General features: G+C 39.2%; 1 protein-coding gene across 2 annotated transcripts in view; it reads left to right on the top strand.

The window, feature by feature from the left end:
- The window catches only part of necab3 (N-terminal EF-hand calcium binding protein 3), a 38,008-nt gene extending 17,491 nt beyond the window's left edge, over positions 1-20,517 (top strand). Inside the window, exons 6-13 of one of the 2 annotated variants that reach the window (XM_030730171.1) lie at positions 1,108-1,244; positions 4,346-4,467; positions 8,307-8,386; positions 11,474-11,527; positions 13,332-13,447; positions 13,915-13,992; positions 14,632-14,723; positions 19,487-20,517. In XM_030730171.1, the coding sequence (XP_030586031.1) occupies positions 1,108-1,244; positions 4,346-4,467; positions 8,307-8,386; positions 11,474-11,527; positions 13,332-13,447; positions 13,915-13,992; positions 14,632-14,723; positions 19,487-19,515 (708 nt within the window). In that variant the 3' untranslated portion in view covers positions 19,516-20,517. The remainder of the gene's footprint in view (positions 1-1,107; positions 1,245-4,345; positions 4,468-8,306; positions 8,387-11,473; positions 11,528-13,331; positions 13,448-13,914; positions 13,993-14,631; positions 14,724-19,486) is intronic. The other variant, XM_030730172.1, reaches the window with a different exon arrangement.
- Positions 20,518-23,290: the final 2,773 nt, after the last annotated feature.

Here is a 23,290-nt window from a genome sequence, read left to right as displayed (position 1 = left end):
CCTTATATTTACTGTAAAGATTTAAGAGTGGTGTCAACCCTCTCACTAAAGTTGGAGTCATGGGTCCTCTTTGTGTCCATTTGCACAGCTGTTTGGCTGCACAGAGAAAAGATTTATCATATTTCAATCAACACAGCGGTTACAGAGATGCACTTGCATCAAATAGCGAGCAGTGCTGCCAGATGACAATGCAACAACTTGTAGAGGGGGTGTGCAAAGGTCTGAGTAGCACCAGTGGACTACTAATGCACTGCGATGCCAAATCCTTAACCCTTGTTCAGTCTACAATTCTGAAACCTAACTGCAACTATACCCTTGATACTCCTGATTTCCCACTGTGTTTACCAAAAACCTCATGTCACAATGTGTAGCTGTTTTGCACAGCCTAGCATTTTGATCCCCAATCATTATATCGTTCAACTGCAGTTGACAAGATATTTTAGAACTAGTTCAGCACTTTTTGAAATAACAACCATGAATCAGGGGCTTCAAATTAATAGGACAAAATAAGAAATACTTGTTAAATTAAGAGTGAAGGGAATGTGTTCTGAATAATAATGCAGCCTGTCTTAATTAGATCACCTCACTCCACTTTTTGGCCTCTTCTTTAAAGCTGTCGAAGTGGGTAAATCCTTAGAGGGTTGTGCAGTCACTGGTTAGCAGCTGTGGTCTGTCAGTGCTTTGGACCGCTAATCCCACAGTGTTGTTTCATAGAGGTTTGTCATCATAAGTTTTGACAATGAGCTGTGCCTTGTTACTTCACTCGCACATTGCGTTAATACTTCTCCTTTGAGAATGTGTAATCACATTTGTGTTTGGGGACATGAGCAGCAATTATGTCTCCTATTAAAGTTCTTCCACCTTGGAATTTGAATATGCGCTACTGAATAATGTATGTGTTCTGAGAATTAATTAGCCCGTTTAATTGCAGCTGTCACACATTTCACAAGTGCCTGCAGTTGTTTTGGAGAAGTTATCACATGATCTCTCTCTCTCTCTCCATCTCTCTGTGGTGTGTCTTGTCTCTGAGCTGCTTTTCCTTTCTTCTCACTTCAGTTTGAGCAATTTGTTCTTTAACCCTTTGTTCTGTGTGTCACTCTGTCTCAGGAGTACCAAGGTTCCAGCGTGTTGGGCCAGTTTGTCACCAGATTCATGCTAAGAGAGACATCCAGCCAGCTGCTTTCTTTACAGAGGTCCCTGCAGTGCGCCATGGAGGCTGTGGAGGAGCAGAGCAGCCCTGCACCGTTAGTACTCTTTATGACAATCTGTTTTGTGTTATCTGATGTTTGTTATGTGTTATTTGACACAGTTTCCATACTCTGTTATAGTCTTAGTCATAATACAAGTAGAGACCTGCTGACTGACATTTCTGAATGGCTGGCAGGTCAGTGGTATTCCAGGGTTGTCAAACACACAGCCTGTCCTGCCAAAGGGTCTAATGGCTTTGTGAAGTACGTAGAAATGGAGTGCATAATTTTCTGAGTTACACCGTATTTTGTACTGTGAAGCATTTTGTTGCGGGTCTGCAGAGTGCATCACGCCATGAGAGTTCTCCAAACTGTTAATTACATCTGAGCCAGAGGCCTGAAGCATCATCAGTTTTAAAACTTTATTACTTATTTCCTCTCACCTGCCACAACACACAGAGTCAAGATGATTGAGCCAAGAGGCCACGCTGATGCTTCTCTTACATTTATGACAGTAGCCTTTTTAAGAATGTGGATTAACTGAAAAATATTATTGAAACTGTATTATTCTCATGGCATCTCCACATACCACCTCTTTTTTTTTACACTAAAAAAGGGGAACATTTTACGTTTTTTTTTTTTTTTTTTTTTTATTCAGTGGCTAAATAGGTTCAGCCCAACTGAGATGTGCTGTAGGCAGCCCAAAAACTTAAATGAGTGCGGCACCCACTCCACTCTGTATGGTGCAGAAATGATGGCTCTGTCAGAGGAAAGGCTGCATGTATGTTCATACTGCTTAGTGAGGTATAGTATAGTATGTGAGCCGGGGCTTTGTTAGCTGAGAGAGAAAAATGACTCACGCTTGAGGGATGATTTTTCTGCTAGACTTTGCACTCTGCTGTACCATGCTGGTCTGTGTTATTTAATATAACAATACTGTGTGTTTTTTTTTACATAGTACACTGTAATAACTGGGAAATAACTTTTTTTTGTATCTTTCATCTTTTGAAAAGTTTTTCTAATATCTGACTTTCTAATATCTCTCTTTTTTAAAGAATATTCATCCACAGAATTTCTAGACCACAGTTGCCAATGCAAATTACTATACAAAGTATAGTCATGCATGCTACTTTTAAATTGTATCAACATGAAAGGAATTCCATAGTTCATTATCAGCACGAACATTTATTAAAAGTGAAAAAAAAAATGGCAGCAAAGTTAGTACCGGTGTAAGCATTAAAGAAATTCACTTAATCATGTCTCCTATGGCTTTCTTTCAAGATGTGCCTTTGAGCGGAAAGCTTTGAATTTATTACATTCTCATAGGCTTTCAAACAGATGCCTCACTAATAGGCAAACTCCTTGAAATTCAGAATTTCTGTCAAAGACCTTAATGTAAATGAAGCTCCTAGAATAAAAACATACCTAAACTGCTGTCACCAATTAGAAATTTGCTGAACCACCAACTATGAGTCATTGTATGCAGTACCAGTAATGGCTTGCAAATTTTTGCTATGAAAAAAAAGTGCTTTCTCAAATTGTATGATTTAAATATCTGTGGTTCTTCAAAGATCTCAAGGTTCCTGCATGTCTTTGATGCAGAAAATGTACTGTATACAATGTTCAGAGACTCAATCCATCTCAGGCATTTAATGAGTAGAAGTCTGTGTCAGTAAAGGTCAAGATTATGATTAATGCTTTTGCTAACACTGACTGTTCTCATTTAAAATAGCAGGGATACTTTTCTACATTTTTCATGGCCAGATAATCTGTTAGCACTACTTGCAGCCTGGGTTGTCTCTTCTCTCGCCTCTGGGTGTCACGCTGGCATTATTGGAAATAATAGAACAATTGTAGCCGGGGGGGAATTATGAGAGGAGACTGGGGGAGGCAGAGGAGGAGAAGAAGAAGAAGAAGAAAGGATGATACTGGTGGCAATGACATATGGAGAAAATGATTCACAAAGCAGAAAAAAAAAGTAGAAAAAAGAAGTAACTGCAAAGTGGAATGATGCAGAGAGTCTGAGATGACTTGGAAAAAGGAGAGAGGCGGCCTATACAAAGGAATATAATGAGGTTTTTACCTTGTGGTTGTCACTTGTCAATGAGGTTGTCACCTTTAATATTGTTCAAACAGATAGATTAGGACAGACAAAGTGAGTGTGTGAGTGACATATTGAGTTAAACAGCAAACAGTGTATTTCTCTCTCCTCTGCTTCACTGTCGTAGATTCATGGTGGTTGCAGTGGCCTTTGGGCTCCAGGCTGTTCTCAGCATGTAAACCTCCTAGCAATGTGCTCCCTCTGTGCTGTCAGCGTGATCCTGCACACACACACACACACACACACACACACACACACACACACACACACACACACACACACACACACACACACACACACACACACATATTAACTTGCACACACAAAGACACAACAAAAGGAGGGATAGGCTGGCTCACACTACCAAGTACAAACAAATGTGCAGAAGCATTTGGCACATACACACACACACAGACACACGACTAAATCAAAGCCGTTACACACACACAGTTGTTATGAGTGTGTATCTTGAGTGTCACACCCTCATGACTACACAAAGTGCTTAACATCCTGCCCTTGACACTCTGCATTTAGCACAGCAAACACTTTTCCATCTATAACAGAGATATAGATAGCGCGTGTGTGTGTGTGTGTGTGTGTGTGTGTGTGTGTGTGTGTGTGTGTGTGTGTGTGTGTGTGTGTGTGTGTGTGTGTGTGTGTGTGTCCTTCTTAAATCTCTGGCCTGGTGGGTAATAAGCACTGTTTTGTGCCTGCCTCTTCACAGTGTTTTCACCTCTATTCTAGACATCTCCAATTTGTGTGTGTGCGCCATTGATTATGGTGTGTCTCTCACATCACACATTAACCTATCTCCGTTTCTGATTTAAATCAATTATTAATGTATTCTTCTCCACATATTTCCCTTTCTCTCTTTGTGTTCTCTTGAACCTCAATCTTCTCCAGTCCCTCCTATGTTTCATTCTATATCTGCTTCATATTTTCCCATGCGACTACCTCTGTTTGTTATATTTTAAGGTTTTTTTTCCACGTTACTCTGACAGTTGCTGTCTTTCTCTTTGATGTTTGCCTCACTGGGTTTCCACTGCTGTCATGGCAGGAGAGAGGTAAAGGCACCAGAGCTGACAGCAGTACAGAGAAATGGCAGGCGCTGTGGTCGCAGGGTCCATAATAACCTGTGCCTGTCTCCATCAGATCTCTGCACTGGCATCCTGACCACGGGTAAGAACAGCAGGGTTAAATTGGTAACGGAGAAAGATGGTCTCTTTGCTATCATTAACTAAAGAAGGGAACACCAGACATCAACTTATCCACTTATAATTTATTCCAAGTCACTTACCAGTAGAATTTAGGTGCAGTATATTTAGCTTGCCCACATAATAATAATTAATTTCATAGAACAAAATCCACAAAGTATTAGTTGATCTTTCTGTATGTTGCCCTAAATGTCCAGGGGATGTGTGAAAGTAACAAAAAGTAACCAGGTTGAGAAAAAAATGGGGCCAAAGAGGCAAAACTGGCAACAAAATAAAGGTTTTTAATAATAATTAAACTAAAAGAGACGGAAAAGCTGCTATCACCACTGATCACTATCACTGATCAAAGAAGTAATTAAAAAAGGTTAAATCACCAACAACACCCTCCTCTCCACAGAGCAAGAGCTACCACAACACACAACTCACAAGCTGCAAAACAAAAAGGGCCTCTTAGCCTCAAGCACTCTGGCCTAATTGCTGAGTAAAGTAAAGGCACACCCACTGGGGCCAAATCACAGCAGGCTGTGCTGGGGTTATAACAGTACTGCTCTCACTACTCTGGTAATCCCTATCAACACCAAGCCCATTTGTTCTTATTTGTGGCTGCACAGTTATTTTTTGCATTTTGACATATTGTACTAACACATTAGACCTAAAAATCACACAAAAAACACAATATCTGAGTAGAAAAAAGTTTTCACAAGTTTTTGTTTTTTTTTTTTACTGTGAAAACCACAAACATGTTTAACAAACAATTTTTATAACTGAAAATCCAAATATAAGTTATAATCTTCAAAAACATATGTACAGATTTAGCAGACAACAAAGTTATATACACAACAATTTACATTAAAATGCATTAAACAATACAACAATACATTCAAATTTGTACAACTATTTCCAAAACAATCAGGTGTCACCATGAGATGCCACACAAATTATTTGCACCACTCTAAAAAACAGTTCCTGCCCACCACAAGACAAAGGCCTGACACTTCCAGGTGTGTCACTCCTCCTGTTGTACACCTGGAGACAGCATTTACATTTGAGTCTGCCTTTGGTGGCTTTTTGACTATCATCTACTTTGTCCATGACTACACAACACACTAACTATACACTCCAAACACACTAAAACCTCTCATATTTCAAAACTTCCTATCAGTATTGCTGTCTCTCTTTCACCACATCACTCCCACATCTTTCAACTGTTTCTCAGCAACCAAATGCCACATGTTGCCATGTAAGTTTTTGATTGGTTGATATTGTGCATTTTTCCACCAATGGGAAAGAGATCTTCTGATTTGTTTGTTTGCTCAAAAGTACTTTCTGCTAGCTAGTATCCTGTTTTTACCATTTCTTCCTGCAAGGACAATATGAGGACAATATGCAAGAAAAAGCATGGCAGAAATTATTGATCATAACTCTGGTTTTGCTTGGTCCATTAACAAAAAAAAAAATGGTACATAGTTTGAAGTCCACACTTTTGACACAAAATGAAACTCACTGAGTCTGCGTCCTGCTACTATCTCATATTGACAATGTAATTTGAAGGCATCTGCGCTTCCCTCGACTCCAAAGTTCTAAAGATAAGATTCTGGATTTTTTAAATTTTTTTTATTTTTTTTTTTTACCTTGACCCAATTATGGCAAAAATTTTATTAGGTGATCTACGGGCCGCTGGCCACATTTCATGCAAATTCATTATGAATCAGACTGGTAGTTTTGCTGTAATATTATTAACAAACATATCAAAAACAAATCCTTCTTTCTCCCTCCGGGGGCAGTGTAAAAACAACTAGGTACTGTTGTTGAACAAACATTCCCCAAACATTATTAAATAGTTAATTTCCCATATTTGTGGATCTAGAGAAAGCATATGATTGGGTGCCAAGAGTGGAACTGTGGTAATGTATAAGAAAGTCAGTAGAGTGGCAGAGACGTATGTGAGGGTGGTGCAGGACATGGTTGGTGTGCAGTAGGAGTGACAGTTGGGTTCAAGGTTGGGGTGCGATCAGCATCTAAGCCCCTTTTTGTTTGCAGTGCTGATGGACAGGCTGACAGATGAGGTCTGACAGTGGACTATGATGGTTGCAGATGATGTGATCTGTACTGAGATTAGAGAGGAGGTAGAAAAGGGCCTGGAGAGATGAAGGTATTAATTGGAAAGAAGATGAATGAAAGTCAGTAGAAGAATACCAGAGTGTGAATGAGAGGGAGACAGGTGGAAAGCTGAAGATGCAAACAGTAGAAGATGGATGAGTTTAAATACCTGGGGTCAACCATCCAAAGCAATGGACAGTGCGCAAGAGAAGTGAAGATAAGGGAGGGTGGAGCCGATGGAGACGGGTGTCAGGGTGATTTGTGACAGAAGGATAGCAGCAAGAGCGAAATGGAAAGCTTAAAAGATGGTAGTGAGACCTGCTATGATGTATGTTTTGGAGATGTTGGCACTGACAAAAAGACAGAAGGAAGAGCTGAAGATGCCAAGATTTTTGTTGGGAGTGACCAGGATTAGAAATTAATATATCAGAGAGGACACCTCAGGTTGAACAGTTTGGAGACAAAGTTATAGAGGCAAGACCAAGATGGTTTGGACATGTACAGAGAGAGATAGTGTAATATATTGGACAAGGGTGCTAAATTTGGAGCTGCTGAGCAGGAGGAAAAGAGGAAGGCCATGGATGTAGTGAAGGAGGCCATTCAGAGGGTTGGTGTGACAGAAGAGGATGCTAGGGACAGGGTGAGATGGAGGCAGATGATCTGCTGTGGCAACCACTAATGGGAGCAGCTGAAAAGAAAAAAAACAAAGATTTGCTACAGATTTTTTTCTAATAAGCATATATAGGTGGTTAGAAAGTCTTTATGGGACTGATTCAAAATAAAGATTTTTCATCATAATACCGAAACGTGTCAGCCAGTGCAGTCTACACAGTGATGTGTTTTTAATACTTTTTTGGGGATAATGGAATAAACTGGCACAACTGAACAAGCTATAATAGGCTTTAACTTTAACACATTTGTCATCAGGTTTAATTTAATAATTCTGCATATTCACAGGTTTTGGGGAAAAAATAACATCTTAGAAAACATTGTTTCATTTTGTTTTTCTTTAATATTTTCTACACACTGTAAATACATCAAGAACATCTCAAAATCTGCCTACTTTGCCAGAGTACAGCAGTTTATCATTTCAAACTGTATGAATATTATATCAGTAATGAGTTGTACTTCTTACTGAATGCACCTGAGGGATATTGTGCTTTGTGTTGTATACAAGGATTATTCTCATTACTGCCATTTGTATTGTGCATAATCAGAGCAGACAGTAAGGCTTCCCTCTAGAGTGTTTTCACCTACCAGGATCATATCGACATATTCTAAAGATAAACACTTTAAGTTGGTCCTCATTTATTTCTTATTCAATAGTATTGATAGACTAAAAATCAAATCATGACTCTGCAAGGACAAAATGAGATTTAAAATAAACAGCAAGCCTTTAATCTGTTTTCAGTTACAGTATACACAGTGTGAGAGATGTATTATGCCTTCTTTCAAATGCTTCTCCATGAATTCTTCATCCCTTTGGAATTTCTTCTTTGACCAATGTGTCTTTGTACTACAAAAATCAAATACTTGAACACAGAGAGGTAACTGTCTGCTCTACCCCAACCTTAAAATACATAAAGACCATCAGTATCTGTATATATTACTTTATATACAGTACCAGTCAAAGATTTGGACATACCCAAATTTTGACACTTACTCAAAAAATAATCTGATGATCTAGTATTGTGTTTTTTCCAGGTGTCAACATGGAAGACGAAGAAAACTGGTGTTCTCAGATCAACAGGCTGCAGCAACTGTTGGATAAACTGGAGTGTCAGGTATGAAGTTTTCAAAAAATATAATTTTCATGCCGTTCTTGTGTAAGTGGCAGGCCGAAATACATCAAAACTTTGTCATTTTCATCGGAAAACGTTCTCATGTAACCGGGGCCTAAGTCGAAGAGACCAGTGTGTGACACCCTGGCAACTACCAGTCACTTGGGAAGTACACTTATTCCCTGACCAGTTGGCAAAAACCTCATTGCAATTGCTTTAGTTTCTAGCATATTACCACAGTTGTCTGTAATTTACAAGATGCCGACTTGGCTACAACACCAACTTCTCTGTCAGTGGTAGTGAAACTGTGAAAAATGTGACACAAATTAGAAATGGAGACAGTTTGCCTTCAAAGTAAAAGTTGCACCTTTTGAAACATGTTGGCTGCAGCACCGAGGCACAGCTTTTATTTTGAAGGTGAACCTTCTCCATTTCTGATCTGCTTTGCACTTTTTCAAGTTTTACTGCAGTTCAGCTAGAAACTATGGGTGACTGTGGAAATCTGCTAGTGACAAAAGCAATTACAAGGAGGTTTTTGGTTCAGCATGGTTTTTGTAACCAATTTCATCTAGCGACAGCCAACAACCTCCAGAAACCATTTACCAACCGGTCGGGGAATACACATTTTCCCTTGAGGCCAGTAGTTGTATCATGCCCAATGACGGGAAACTCTTGAGCAATCATATACAATATGGTGGACAAGTCTTGAGCAATGTGCTCATGATGTTGCATAAGAAACCTCTCCCTATAAAGGTATAGCAGTGCTGCTGTTTACTTAGATTTAATGAAGGCCAAGAAACCAGATGTGTACTGGACATCAAATATTGATATGAAACATAAAGAATTGTGATACACAGAGTCTAGACAACGAAGTGTAGAAAAGGCAGCATGCTTGTAAATAATATACAATACCTGTCAAAAGTTTGGACTCACAATTACTGTAGGGTCTACAATATAAAGCACCTTGAGGTGACTGTTGTGATTTGGTGCTATATAAATAAAATTGAATTGAATTGAATTGAACTTACCCATATATATGATTGCGTGAGTGTGTCCAAACTTTTGGCTGACACTGTAACTATTGTCTAAGAAAATTTAAGACTGTAGCCTGTACAAGTGTTCCCCTAACTGCTCAATACATAATTTAACTATTACATTTTGGTGGCAGAATGCATGATTTTGGCCAGCTTTGCAGATGAGTCTCATTTTATTATCAAGATGAGATCTACAGTTATATTCATTCTGCAAGTCTTTTAACTTGGACGTCACTTTATAATGTATTAAAAAATGACTATTCAAAAAACACTAACTAAACGTAACACTAATATTCATGGAAATACATTGCATCTCTGAAGGCTAAACAAATAAGACTAAAAAGCCTTCATATTGTGGCACTCTGGTCCTGGTTTTCACCCATAGATGAAATAAATGCATAACCTTCCTATGAATAAAAATATGGAGCAATCATCATCCCTGAATCCATTAACTTTGTTGAGCTAGTAATGGGAAAAATTCAAAAAATAAAATAATAAAATAACACAGTGCCAGTCAAAAGTTTGGACACACTTATGTCCAAACCTTTGACTGGTACTGTACATAAAACAATTAAGCCTTCCTCACTCCTTTTTTTTTTTTTTTTGAATGCGTTTTATACTAAACAATTGTTAATGAATTATGCAGAGAATGTACAAAACAGAAATCCCTAATGCATTTGTCTTTTCAAACATAATTTTGTTTTGAGGCATGGAATATGAAAATCCTAACAATGAGAAAACAATTGCCCTGCAGATTTGTGCATATCTCTGTAGCATTATGTAGAAATTTCTTACAGCATTTGGATATCACTGGACCATTTTGGTATTGTCTTTTTATCATTATGGGAGCACCTGAATGATTTCAGTAAAGATGTGAAAAAAAAAAGCCTGCCCAAACATGCAGTATATTTCATCTCTGAATTGTTGATTATGGTGTTTATTTTCAGTTTCTATGTATTCTATATGGGTATGTGATGAAAAAGAAAATGGTTCGACTCGCAAGTTAAAATACTGCTTTTCTAAATGGAGTTCATCGGTTTTTTGTCTGTCAAACACAAAGTCACCTCCCTCTCATCCTGTGACCCATTCTCAGTACATCATCCTAAAGCCTTTTTCATGCTCTGCTGCCTCATCTTATGCTCCATCTCCTTTCTTCTCTGTCTGTTCTCTTTGTTTATTAACGCCTGCTTTTCACAGTGTTTAATGTTCATCTTTTCAGTCTCTCTCAGAGCATTTCTCTCTCTCCAGCCCTCAGTTTTGTCAACTCGGGGGGACTCAGAGTGCAATATGAAAGCAATTCATAACCTGCAGGATGTACTGAGTGCAATATCCATCCCCACACCTCAGCACTGCCAGCATCGCACAGTTCCTCTGTCCATCTCCCTCATGTTCACCACTCTCTCAAATGCAGCAGAATGAGTTTTCTGCTTCAAAGGTCATGTTTTCTGTGTTCACGCGTGTGCACACAAGAGCCATAACATTTATCACAGAAATCTTGTTCTTCTTCATTTATTGTATTTCATTATCCATAACATAATACTCTCACAGACTACATTCACTGCTAGGATATGGTTCCAAAAAAATGAATTGATGAATTGCATTTTCTGCTCTCTTTAGTGCAACTTTGACTGACTTCCTCATTTATTTATTTATTTTTTGTGCAAGTAGATATTGGGGGGAAAAAAAATACAATAAAAAAGAGAAATTACATAAATTGAAAAAAAAAAATCAGATCATACATTGGAGAAAGAAAGGAAATTTATCCTGTTTATCGCAGTTTTATTTGCATAGGTGCAAATAAATGTGCAAATGAGCTTATTCAGTCTGTTTTTGTTCATTATGTAACACCTGCTCTGTATACCAATATCAGAATCACCAAAGTAACCTTTAAGCATTTATTGCAAATGCATTATGTGAGTTTGATTCTGTTTGAAGCATTACTCAAAGTAAATCTAAATGTTCTTCATGACCAGAAAAATAATATACTGATCTTTGTTACTCTGATGTGTAGCAGAGCCATTAATTTATTCTCCTGTCTGCTACCTTCTTCTTTTAGAATCCCAAGTTGGAGCCACTTAAGGAGGACACACTGGCCAGCACATACAAGTCTGTAAGTCAGCGCTGAAGCAGGATTTTGCCTTTCTGGCTGTGACCTTTTAGTAGGCTGGTACTGTATTATCATTTGAGTACTTGAGTTTTTTACTAACAAAAGCTTAAAACATGGCCCCTACAGCACTACAAGTTGAAGTTTTACAGGGTGATTTATAGTTTTGTCACTAACACACAAAAAGAAGATATATAAGGCACAGATATACAGAGTTAGATCATATTCATGGCCTTTCTGTCATTCTCATTCTAAATATCAGTTTTCTTCTAAAAGTATATGACACCACAACAACTTGTACCACTCATTCAAATGTTGACTCATGTGCCAATTCAGATCCAGTGTTTGCTGTGTAAAAACACAGATGGTGAGTTTTTAACTTATTGTTACTGGTAACTGGTGACAGTTATATTTTATAACAATAGAAAAGTAAGATGCTTTGTATTTGTTGTTATAAAATATATAGATGGCAAATTGTCTGATTTGCTTCTTTTAGCATTTGAGATTAGGCCTTCTACTTGTAACAGTAGTAAATAACAAAAAGTGGAAAGTTTCAGTCGCTTGAGTTTTGTTAAACAGATTGTTTAATTTTAGTGTGGTAACACTTTGGGCTAAATAGAATTTTTCATCTGACAATGTACAGTAATGGTTTGCTCCCCAGAACAGTGAAAAAAAATGCAGCAATTACATTCGGTACGAAGTAATACAGTGAAATTGCTTTACAAGTATTCTCTGTGTGTCATCCAATTTTAAATGCTAAGAGTACCATAACTTACATCCTCCTCCATCTAACTCAGGTAGTTTGCAGTAACAAAAAGCTTGAGATTCTAGTGATTGAAGACACATTACACGTCAAACCATAATATGTCTTTGTATTATAAGTGAACTTACATGTTAACGGTATATTTATGAACATAAAGTGGAACCCATAATGTAAATTTTATTTAGCTGCAGCAGGGACTCACTGTACCTTCAAATTATTGAGAAAGTAAAGGGGAGATGATGTCAATTGAGTGCGGTGGCAGACCAAATGGTAAATATTATCTGAGATCAAGCCCAGAATGATTTGCTGCCACTTGCAGGATTGTTCTGTTGCCAGGTACATCTATAATAAGGAGCAAAAAGGATCCCCCCCCCCCCCCCCCCCCCCCCCCTTTTTTTTTCTTCTTCTTTCTTATCAAAAGTGGATAGACTGCCATGGGAAGCATTTGAGAAACTTGAGATATGTTTTCAGAATAAAAAAACCTTCAGCTGCTGTTATCAGTGTATAAAGAAAGTGACAAAGTATTGAGAGACTCATCACTGAGGGGCCATGGCAACATAGGTATTGTAGCCCAGGTCTACTATCAGTATGATGTTATCACTTTTTTGTGTTTTTAATCATGAGACATCTATGAATACAGTACCAGTCAAAGGTTTGGACACACTTACCCACACTTACCCATTTAAATGAATGGGTGAGTGGACACACACACACACGTGGACACACACACACACGCAGCGGTTGTATCTTTGTGAGTACACATATCACATAATGCATTCCCTAACCCCCACAGCCAAACGCTAACCTACCCTTTGCCTAATCTAAGCCTCCAGTCTAACTACCTAACATGAATCCTTAAGCTAAGTCCTAGACTAAAAGCTGAGCAAAATGTCCTGACTTTAAACAAATGTCAGTATCCCAAATGTCTAAATCTCAAAAAAAAAAAAAGTCCTCTCAGAGACAGACATGTAAGGGCACAAACACAGAGAGATATCTGTGGTCATTTAATCTCTTCTCATCCCTTTCTGCTTGATGTCTTATTGTCAACAGAATATCCTGCTGGTTCAGAGGCAGATGTCGGTGACTGATGTCAATCTGGACAATTTCCGGAAAGTTCTGAAGAGCTACATTGATGCCACCTCAGCTCACTCTGACAACCTGCAGTAAGTGTCTCGCTAGTTTCCAGGAAAAGCAATGCATATTTGAATCGTAGCATCAGCTGCTGAGAAAACTTCACAAGTATTGAGCAATGTTGAGATCTAGGTTTGAATTGCCTGCTATGCCAAAATTGGTGCCAATGAGCAGAAAGAATGGAAAGTACAAATCCTCCTGGGACATTGTATCGGCTTATATGTGGCCCGAAACTGTGAGCAGCATGATACAAATTACATGTCTAAAGTAATAACAATTTACTAGGTTCACAAAGTGACTCTGCCTCTTACATAACAAAAACAAGACCTTGATTTGTTTTAATGCTCTATTGCTGTCTTGCTTTCCTCGCCTAGTTCTAATGACATCCCTCAAAAGATTCAAACTTCTCATGTACTTTATCCCTGCTGAGTGCAAACTCTGTTTCACTTTGTATCCTCTTCTTGCCCCACTCCACTTTTCTTCTTGATCTCACCGTCAGTGTGTCCGTTCAGAAGCTCCCAGGAAAGTTGTGTTACATAATGTATGAGTTCTGGCAAGACCGCATCTCCTGGATGAGGTCAGTATGGTGTGTTTGTGTGTGCATGTATGTGTTTGTGAGCTAGATATTGGCAGACTGTTTGGCACTCTTAACTTTTTGATGGAAATGTTCCCCACCAGTGAAAATGAGCAGATGGCCCATCTCTCAGTTCGCATACTCAAACACACACACACACACACACACACACACACACACACACACACACACACACACACACACACACACACACACACACACACGCACGCACACCCAAACATGCTTGCACACAAGGAATCAGCCTAAATGGTTTTAAAGGATATCTGTGGCTACATGCATATCGATGAATATATTAAATTCTCATTTGGAACATTTTTCTAAAAGGAAATCCAAAAGAGTTTTAGTAACGAGTGAGTTTTAATTATTAATTATAATAAATCTGTGCATATAACTTTTAATGTACTGTATAGTACATTCAGTTTTAGAAACCTTTACAACATATCACAGATAAAATCAATAAAAATACAATTTTATTGCCTCATGTATGTACATGAAGTTAAAAAAAAAAAGAAGATATTTTTGTTCATATTATCAAGTCTACCAGGACAACTTTTATTTCAACAGAAATCAACAATTGATAACACACAAGTCTGTTTTGTTCCATTCCCTCTGTCCCCACAGCTATCTTCAGTCCAACAGCAGTAAAGACTTCCAGCGCTGCATCATTGACATGTTAGAGGATGCTGAAGTAGTATCCACTATGTTGCTCCCAGGTTTGTATATGTGTGTCTGATATTTATGGACCACATGCATCATGAATACAGGGCCTTCCATAATGTTTGGGACAAAGACATGTTTCTGTAGTTTTGATTCTATGCATCACCATAGTGGATTGGAAATCAAAGAATCAATATGTGATTGAAGTGGAGAATTTCAGCTTTAATTTCTACATTCAGTTTTGTATTTAATAATGGAAAAACATGCGCTCTTGGGTTTAGATCAAGCAAATGGCTTTTCCATTGAAAAATATCCCTTTTTTTATTTTTACCTTGAGAAACTCTGAGGTTGCTTTTGTAGTATGCTTTTATGATTTGTCAATCTTCTTAAGCATTCTATGATGCTTGGCAGGGTTATTCAAACAATGACCTGTTTCCTCTTTGTGAAGAATTTCTCTAGAAAAATAACCTGCCTGGATAGCAGAGGTGTAAATCATATTGTATACTGAGCTTCATGTATCCAGCTTATATCACATGGCTTTGAAGACTTGGTATTTACTATTTACCATGTCAGTAGTCATTTTGTCTGTAACTAGTGAAACATTCACACTGTTCATCTCATTCTGCAGTTAGTATATAAGAAACAGAAGTACTTAAAGGCTTAGTCACACTAGACTAAAAATAGTGGAACTTGTCACTGAATTTTTTTCACGTATGGCGACCAGCTGGTCACCCAGAGGCTGATTGTTCAACACCCTCAACGTCTAGATGACCAGTTTTGATTGAAAGGCAGTTGCACGGGTCACCTGGTGGGAGGCAACTTGTCTCCAAACAATCACAGTCTGACTGACTGCAGTCGCTTTTAGACAGATTGCCAAAATATTGCACTCTGAGTCAGTTTGCTCCATGAGCACAATTCATCTCGGACGTGTCTCTTTGCAAAAGGGGACTCAACTTAACTGGTACTGGCTGGTTGTATTCTGGTTATATTCCTATATAAAAGCAAGGTTCTATGCCCCTATATTATTTTGCAGTTAAGTCGCTTTCCTGCAGCAATTATGTCACTATTTGTGGAGGAATTTCTGAATTTCTGCTTCAAATTTATGAGATTTGGGCTGGACTAAATGTGAGCAGCTAATGTGAATTTCTGAGTATGTAGAAGGCAGCCGATTTGTAACAGATGTCAACAGATATACAATTTTTGCCATTTGTCACAGGTATTCGCTGTATTATCAAAAAGATCCCATTTAGTCACAAACTGATAGCAAACTCATTATGTTTTATTTTAATTTTAAAATGTGGTTTATAAACGACTATTTCATTTATTAAGGAAGATAGCCAAACCTACCTGACCCTAGGTGAGCTATGAAATCATCCAAAAAAAAACCTGCATTTTGTATTTACTTGAGTTATCTTTGTCTAACATTAAAAATGTGTTTGATGATTCAAAATATGTCAATGCAACAAATATGCCAAAAAATAAGAAATCAGGAAAGGGGCAAATACTTTTTTACAGTACTGTGTTCTTGTTTTCTTTAAGACACATCCATAGCTGTAAAAAACCTCAATTACAAACACATTTAGAAAAATGATTTCCATATGACGCACATATCTTATTTTGTTCATCATCATATCACTGACAACCGTTGCCACTCCGGCGGAGGCATCAGTGACTCGCATCTCATCTCGCTCATCTTCACATTTGATTAACTGTTTACAGGAAACAAATAAGTTCTTCAGAAAGCAACAGTGTTGATATTTATTTCTGCCTCATAGCTCCATTGCAGTCGTGATTTATCTGTGTGGGATGTATGGGTTGTGCTTGTTGCTAGGTTACTGTACACAGTTGTTTGCGTCCGCATCTGTGACTCGCATGTATGCATGGTGACTGTTTTAGACATACAGTACTGTGCAAGTGTCCTGAGTCACTCCTCATTTCATTACATTTTGCTAGGAAAATGGAACATGCAAATATACATGGAAAAACAATATATAAGGCAAAAGCAGAGTAATTCTAATGAGCTTGAAAGTCAGTATTACATAGTGTATATAGTGTGAACTCTCTTAGGCAGGTTTTCTTGTAATTTTTTTAAGTAGCCTTTTGGAACAGATCTCCGGGCTTCCTGAAGGACATTCCAAAGCTCTTCTTTGGATGTTGGCTGCCTTTCCACTCCATTCCAGGCTCTGGGGAGGTCAATCCATGAGTGATAGTGTTTCATTGTATGTTTTTCTATCCAGGTGTGAATTTAGTGCATTGGCAGTGTGTTTTGGATCATTGTCCTGCTAAAACGTTTCTTAAAGACATGACTTTCAGATATTGTTCATCTGCTGTAGATAGTTTTTTTTTTTTTTTTCTTTTTAGGCCTGCCGCTTCTTCTTTTGTCCTTGACTTGTCTAGTTTCTTAGACAAGGGCACACTGCACACACTGTCAACATATGCCAAGTTTAGTTTTCAGTGAATAGCTCTTTGGGAATCACCTTATTGATTCAAAAGTACTATGTTATGCCTGTCAAATTGTGTTATCTATATATTGTAGATTTCAGTAAAGAAATGGGGGCAAATTATGCAGTTTGTTTTGCAACAGGCTGCTAGTACTGTAACAAAGTGCAAGCCAAATGCCAGCCAGTGTCCAAAGAAAAACTTTGAAAGTCCTTCAGAAAGCCTGGAAAACTATAACTCAAGACCACTTTTAAAAATGACAAGAAAATCTGGCTGCTTGGAGCAAAATATAAAGAAATGAAGGGTTTTGAAGACTTTTGCAAAGTATTGTAAACTAAACATTTCTCATTGAAACACAGGAAACAGATAGGGGTTTCTTGTGGAAGATGCAAACTCCACATAACTGGTGCATTTGAATCCAAGAACTTCCTACTGTAAGGAGACAATCCAAACCAATACACCGCTGTGCCACACTCAGTTGTGATCAGTACACTATCTAAGCTGATACCATGCTGCTCACTGTTGGTGCTGAAAAGCAAAGCAGAAAAGTTGCCTTAAGGCTACAGTAGGTGGTTGGGAACAAGGATAATTTTATATACATAAATAGCCCCCTTATCATGGAGGGGTTTGTGTCTCCTGTGGGGATCCCAGGGGCTATGTTGTCTGGGGGCTTTTGCTCCCTGGTAGGGTCTTGGGTGAGGGACCAGATGAAGAGCAATTCAGATGACCCTTATGAGAGGAAGATCCAGGGAACATTTTAGACTGCCAGGGACAGGGTTAATGGGGTCCCACCTTGGACCCAAGCCTGGGGAGGTTGGCTGGTGGCTGGGCCTTAGCTTTAGCCCAAAGAGGAGACAAGGTACTGCCCTCCTGTAGGCCCACCACCTGCAGGAGACACTGTAGGAGTTGGGTGCAGTGTGCATTGGGTGGTGGCAAAGCACAGAAGCCCTCCTGGAATTGGCAATTCGGATATGGAACATCACCTCTCTGGTGTGGAAGGATCCTGAGCTAGTGCATGAGGTTGAGAAATACTGGCTAGATATAGTCTGGCTCACCTCCAAGGTCTGGGCTGTGGAGTCAGTCTCCTGGAGAAGGGCTGGACTCTGTTCCAAACTGGAATTGTCCTTGGTGAGAGGCCCCAAGCTGGGGTGGGTATCCTTGTATCCTTTCACCTTGCTGCCTGTAAGTTAAAGTTTTCACCAGTGGATGAGAGGGTTGTTTCTCTGTTGACTTCAGGTCCTGACTGTTGTTTGCACTTATGAATCGAATGACAATTCAAAGTACCCAGCCTTCTTGGAGTCAGTGGAATCCTTTGTCTTACTGAGTGACTTCAACACTCACGTGAGTGACAACTGTGAGACCTGGAGGGGCAGGATTGTGAGGAATGGTCTGCCTGATCTGAGCACAAGTACTGTTCTGTTATTGGACTTCTGGGCAAAAGCAGTTTGTCCATAACAAACATCATGTTCGAACATAAGTGCACATGACACTAGGACACCCTAGGTCACAGGTCAATGATCAATTTTGTAATATCAGATCTGCAGCCCTGTGTTCTGGACACTCAGGTGAAGAGAGGAGCTGAGCTGTCAACTGATCACCACCTGGTGGTGAATTGGTTCAGGTGGCGGATGAGGATGCTGGACAGACCTGGTGCACCTAAACGTACAGTCATGGCCAAAAGTTTTAAGAATGACACAGGTATTGGGTTTCACAAAGTCTGCTGCTTCAGTGTTTTTAGATCTTCAGTGTTGTTAGATCTGTTTGTTTGTGAGTTTAAGTATCTTGGGCTCTTGCTCAGAGATGGACTGGGGCTGCAGCTGCAGTGATGTGAACGCTGTACCTGTCTGTTGTGCTGAAGAGAGAGCTGAGCATAAAAGCAAAGCTGTCGATCTACGCCCACCCTCACCTATGGTCACGAGCTTTGGGTAGTGACCAAAAGAACAAGCTCACAGATACAAGTGGCAGAAAAGAGCTACCTCCAAAGTGTGGCTGGCCTCTCCCTTAGAGATAGGATGAAGAGTGTCATCCAAGAGGGGCTCAGAATAGAGTTGCTAATCCTCCACATCGTAAGGAGCCAGTTGAGATGTTTGGGGCATCTGCCTAGGATGCCTCCTGGGTACCTCCTGAGTGAGGTGTTTCAAGCATGTCCTACTCAGAGGAGGCCCTTGAGCAGACCCAGGACACACTGGAGAGATCATATCTTGTCAGTGATATAAATCACTGGCATAAAATCATACCCATAAAAGAATTAGCCACATTGGAGTTTTATAAAATATAAACTATATTAATGATCTTTCGGTGTTGAACACTGTTGACCTGAATTATATATTATTTTGGTGTGAGTTGGCTAAACTTTCTCTTTCTACATGTGCTTCTCTAGCTTCCTGGTGGATTATGACTAACAACTAGCAACTGAATCCAGAATGTCACATCTACTGCCTACACTGTCACACGGACAAAGGCACGCTGGCGCATCAACCCACCCACCCACATGTACTCCTGCACTCATACAAACACACACACATACAGAACATTTGAAAAGACATCCATGTGTTTGAAATCAACAGGAGACGGAGACAATGGCGTCACCCAGCATTCTCCAGCAGCATCTTTTAATGTTGGTGTCTTGGACCGCTCATTATTGTGCCGCTTCTATGAAAAGGGATAGTTGCACCACTAGCCACTCTCTTGACTTTAAAGTAACTGATTCTCTGCCATGCAAAATCCATTTTATGAATTTTCTTCCCCCCTGCCTGAATTGTGGTATGACCTCTTTTTTTAATTTATTTATTTATTTTTTGCAGTGTTTGTTTGATATTATGCCAGTGGATGGAAACTCAAAATACGCTAGTATAGGCTACTAGAGCACACCCAAATTGGAATGCAAATTACAATGCCAGTAGTGTTTTGTGCTTCTGATGAGTTATTTACTGCTGAATACAATTAATAAAGATGAAAAAGCAGTGAGGATGAGAAGATGAAAGGTTACTATAGCCTAACATGCATGTTGATGTGGCCACATCCTGGCTGTACATGCTGTGTAATAGTGTAGCACTGTTTTTCTTTCATTTTGCTATCCTACTCTCATGTGCACAGAATGCTAAAAATGCTATTACAACCACCACACCTGGCCTGAAATCTTTCTCTTGCTAGATATACCAGTGGTCTGTTATTAGTTGCAGTGCATCTTCTCAATCTTCAGTCTGAGACACATTATAAGTCTCAAATGTAAAAATATAATTAAAAACATGCATATTTAAAATAAGTAAGACTTTGTGAGAAGATATTGTATCACTAAGTTATAAAGAGAAAAATGTATTTAATGTATCATGTATTTATTTTGATGATGGTGGAGTTTATGCCATCTGTACATATAGAAACTCACATATATTCATTCAACTAATTGACTGAAAAGCAACTTTAATAAAAATTAAAGATAACAATTGCTTGTTTCCTTTGGCTTTCAAATGGCTGGATCAGAGAAAAGAGCAAGCGTGTGTACATCCAGGGGAATATTCTTTGAGTGCCAGACCAAAAATAAATAAATAAAAACAATATAATAGGAAAGGAAAAAGTGAGTGTCATCACTCTGTGTGAATGTTGCTGATGTTTAGGTTCATCAACTTAACTACTAGCAAGCAAGATGACGGGGACCCAACACACGCTGACATTTTAGCAAACTTATCGAGCCCACTCAACTTTGTTTACTTTAAAGAAAAGGTCAGTGGCTTAATTGGGTGAAAATTCTCTGTGGGTTCATAACAAGCGATTGCGTTGTTGTCACTTCATTCAGTTGTATAACCAAAGACACTGATCGATGAAACTTTAGCTGGACATTCTATTGTGTCTGAATTGATTGCACACACAAGATATGGCACGTTTGAACACAGTGAGAAGTGGAAATTCAAATAACCCAGTCGGTAATCTGACAAAAAGAGGGGGAAAGAATTAGGCTACAATATAGCTTACAAATAGCGAGCATCCACATGTCTCACTCCACCTCTGGCAATAATTTTACTGTCTGGATTCTCTGAGCTATGAATTCCGCACAGCACTTGAAATTTAAACTAGAGCTCAAAATTGAGTCCAAGCTGCACACTGCACTCCACTGGTTTCCAGCAGCATGTGGTTGTCACTTAATCACAGGTTGCATTGCATTGAGTTCAATCAAGGTGTGAACAAAAATGCACTGTTAACATACAAAGTGAGAACTGGGATGCTGTAAATATGATCTATGTTGACCTAATGCTTCCTTTGCCTTTGAAATTAGATTAATACAAGCTCTAAACAGAAATGAAAGTCCAGTTCCTTCCTTGCAGCCAGTGTCTTTTTACACCAGAAATGCATAAATGAAAATATTTGTGCCAAACTTGCAAGTCTACACACACATGTTCACAGGTACAGATACTCATTTCGTGCACTGATTGCTGGCGCTGTAATATTTGATTGTATGACTGATACTGGCAAGCTGAAGCCCTATCTCATCGCAACCCTCCGCTCAGACAGGCTGTCTGCTGTTAAGGCAGAATGGCAATGAGGCACAGAGGATGGGCACCTCCACCTCCTATTCCTCTTTTGCATTTCAAAATGCTCAAATTCTCCCCCAAATAACTGTAGCCTCTATATGCAACTTTAATATAGTTTGTTTCCTGTCAGTGAGTTGGTATGAAGATTGATATCTGCCCGTTACACTTGAGTCTGCATCCAGCTGTTGTTTCGCTCTGTGGCTCTTCTCGTGAATCCTTCTCACATCTGAGAGCAACTTGGAATTCTCATCAGCTTCAAACCGTACACAGCTGGAAACCACCCCACACAAGTTGACGGTCATGACTCAATGACACCAACAAAGCCACATCTTCTGCAAAAGCAGAGATGAGATCCTGACACCACCAAACCCTCCACCCGTACGCTGCACCTAGAAATTCTGTCCATAAATATTATGAACAGATTTTGTGACAAAGTCCAACCCTGTCTGCCTAATCTGACTTACTGCTGGCAACGCAAACCAAGCTATGACTGTCCAAAGACCAGAAATGACTAAAAACCAGAATAAAAGCAACTAAAGCTGGCAGCTATAGCACCCAGTTGCCTCATGCTATGCTCGGGACATGCTGACATGTGACAGGATGCTCAAGCAGTTGTTCTCTTTGTGCTTCTGTTTCAGGAGCAAAGTTAACACCTTTGTTGAATAGACCTTCCAGCAGCAGGTGGAGTTTTCCTCACTGGCTCATTTGGGCTTGTAATGTAGCAGCATCAGCTTTTCTTTTAATGTGTGGCATGACCAGGTCATGACCCAGCTCTTTCAGATCCAGCAGATCCAGTGACATCTCCATCATTCTGAGAACTTCCAGTCTGGGAAGTTTCCCATCCAAAGGCAAAGGTAGCGATGGCATCTCAGTCTTTCTTGTTTAAAATGACTGACAGGGTACCCCTACAGGGTGCCTGACCTTTAATTTCCCTGACAGACCCCCCCACCCCCAAAAAAAGGGATTAATAAAGTTTAATCTAATCTCTAATCTACATGCCTGGATACTGTGTGTCACTTTAATTTAGGACTCATGGCAAATATTACACATGGCAAAGAGAACAAATAGTTTATTTGTTAATAAATCTCAACACACTAAATTGCTTAAAAATTCTGACTATGGGCATGATCAAAACGGGGGTTTGATTTCTGGAATTTTTTAAAGATAGTATGAGCTTTTCTTCTGCAGTCTTCAACAAAATGTATCCAGCTCCTCTTTAACTCCTGCAGTGCAGTAAATATGAGTTCACCTCCTGGTTTTGCTGATTCCTTCCTACACAGACTGTGGATACAGCATCCTACTGTATTTGTTGTCTATTTTTGAGGTGCAGCAGGGATTGTCCCAGACTATTCCATTTTTAAAGACAACAGGGATTTTGTGCAAGCAGTAGCTGAGCAATGTATATACTAAATCCACAGTGGAATGCATTATTCTTTCAGAATACAACCCTAGAGTGTCAGGGGATTTCTTCTTGCAGTCACATTACATATTCCAGCATGATACTGAAGTAATATAGACCCTGAAATGCTTCTTTCACTTTAATGGTTTTTTTTTTACACACCATCCCACCATGCTGCCCTAATGGGTTTTTATTTTATATATATTTCTGATATGAGTTATTACTCAATACACCAGTTTTAACAAACACAAAGATGGAC

Source organism: Archocentrus centrarchus, chromosome 5 (genome assembly GCF_007364275.1).
Source record: "Archocentrus centrarchus isolate MPI-CPG fArcCen1 chromosome 5, fArcCen1, whole genome shotgun sequence".
NCBI lineage: Eukaryota > Metazoa > Chordata > Actinopteri > Cichliformes > Cichlidae > Archocentrus > Archocentrus centrarchus.
This window is presented reverse-complemented; position numbering and strand designations above follow the sequence as displayed.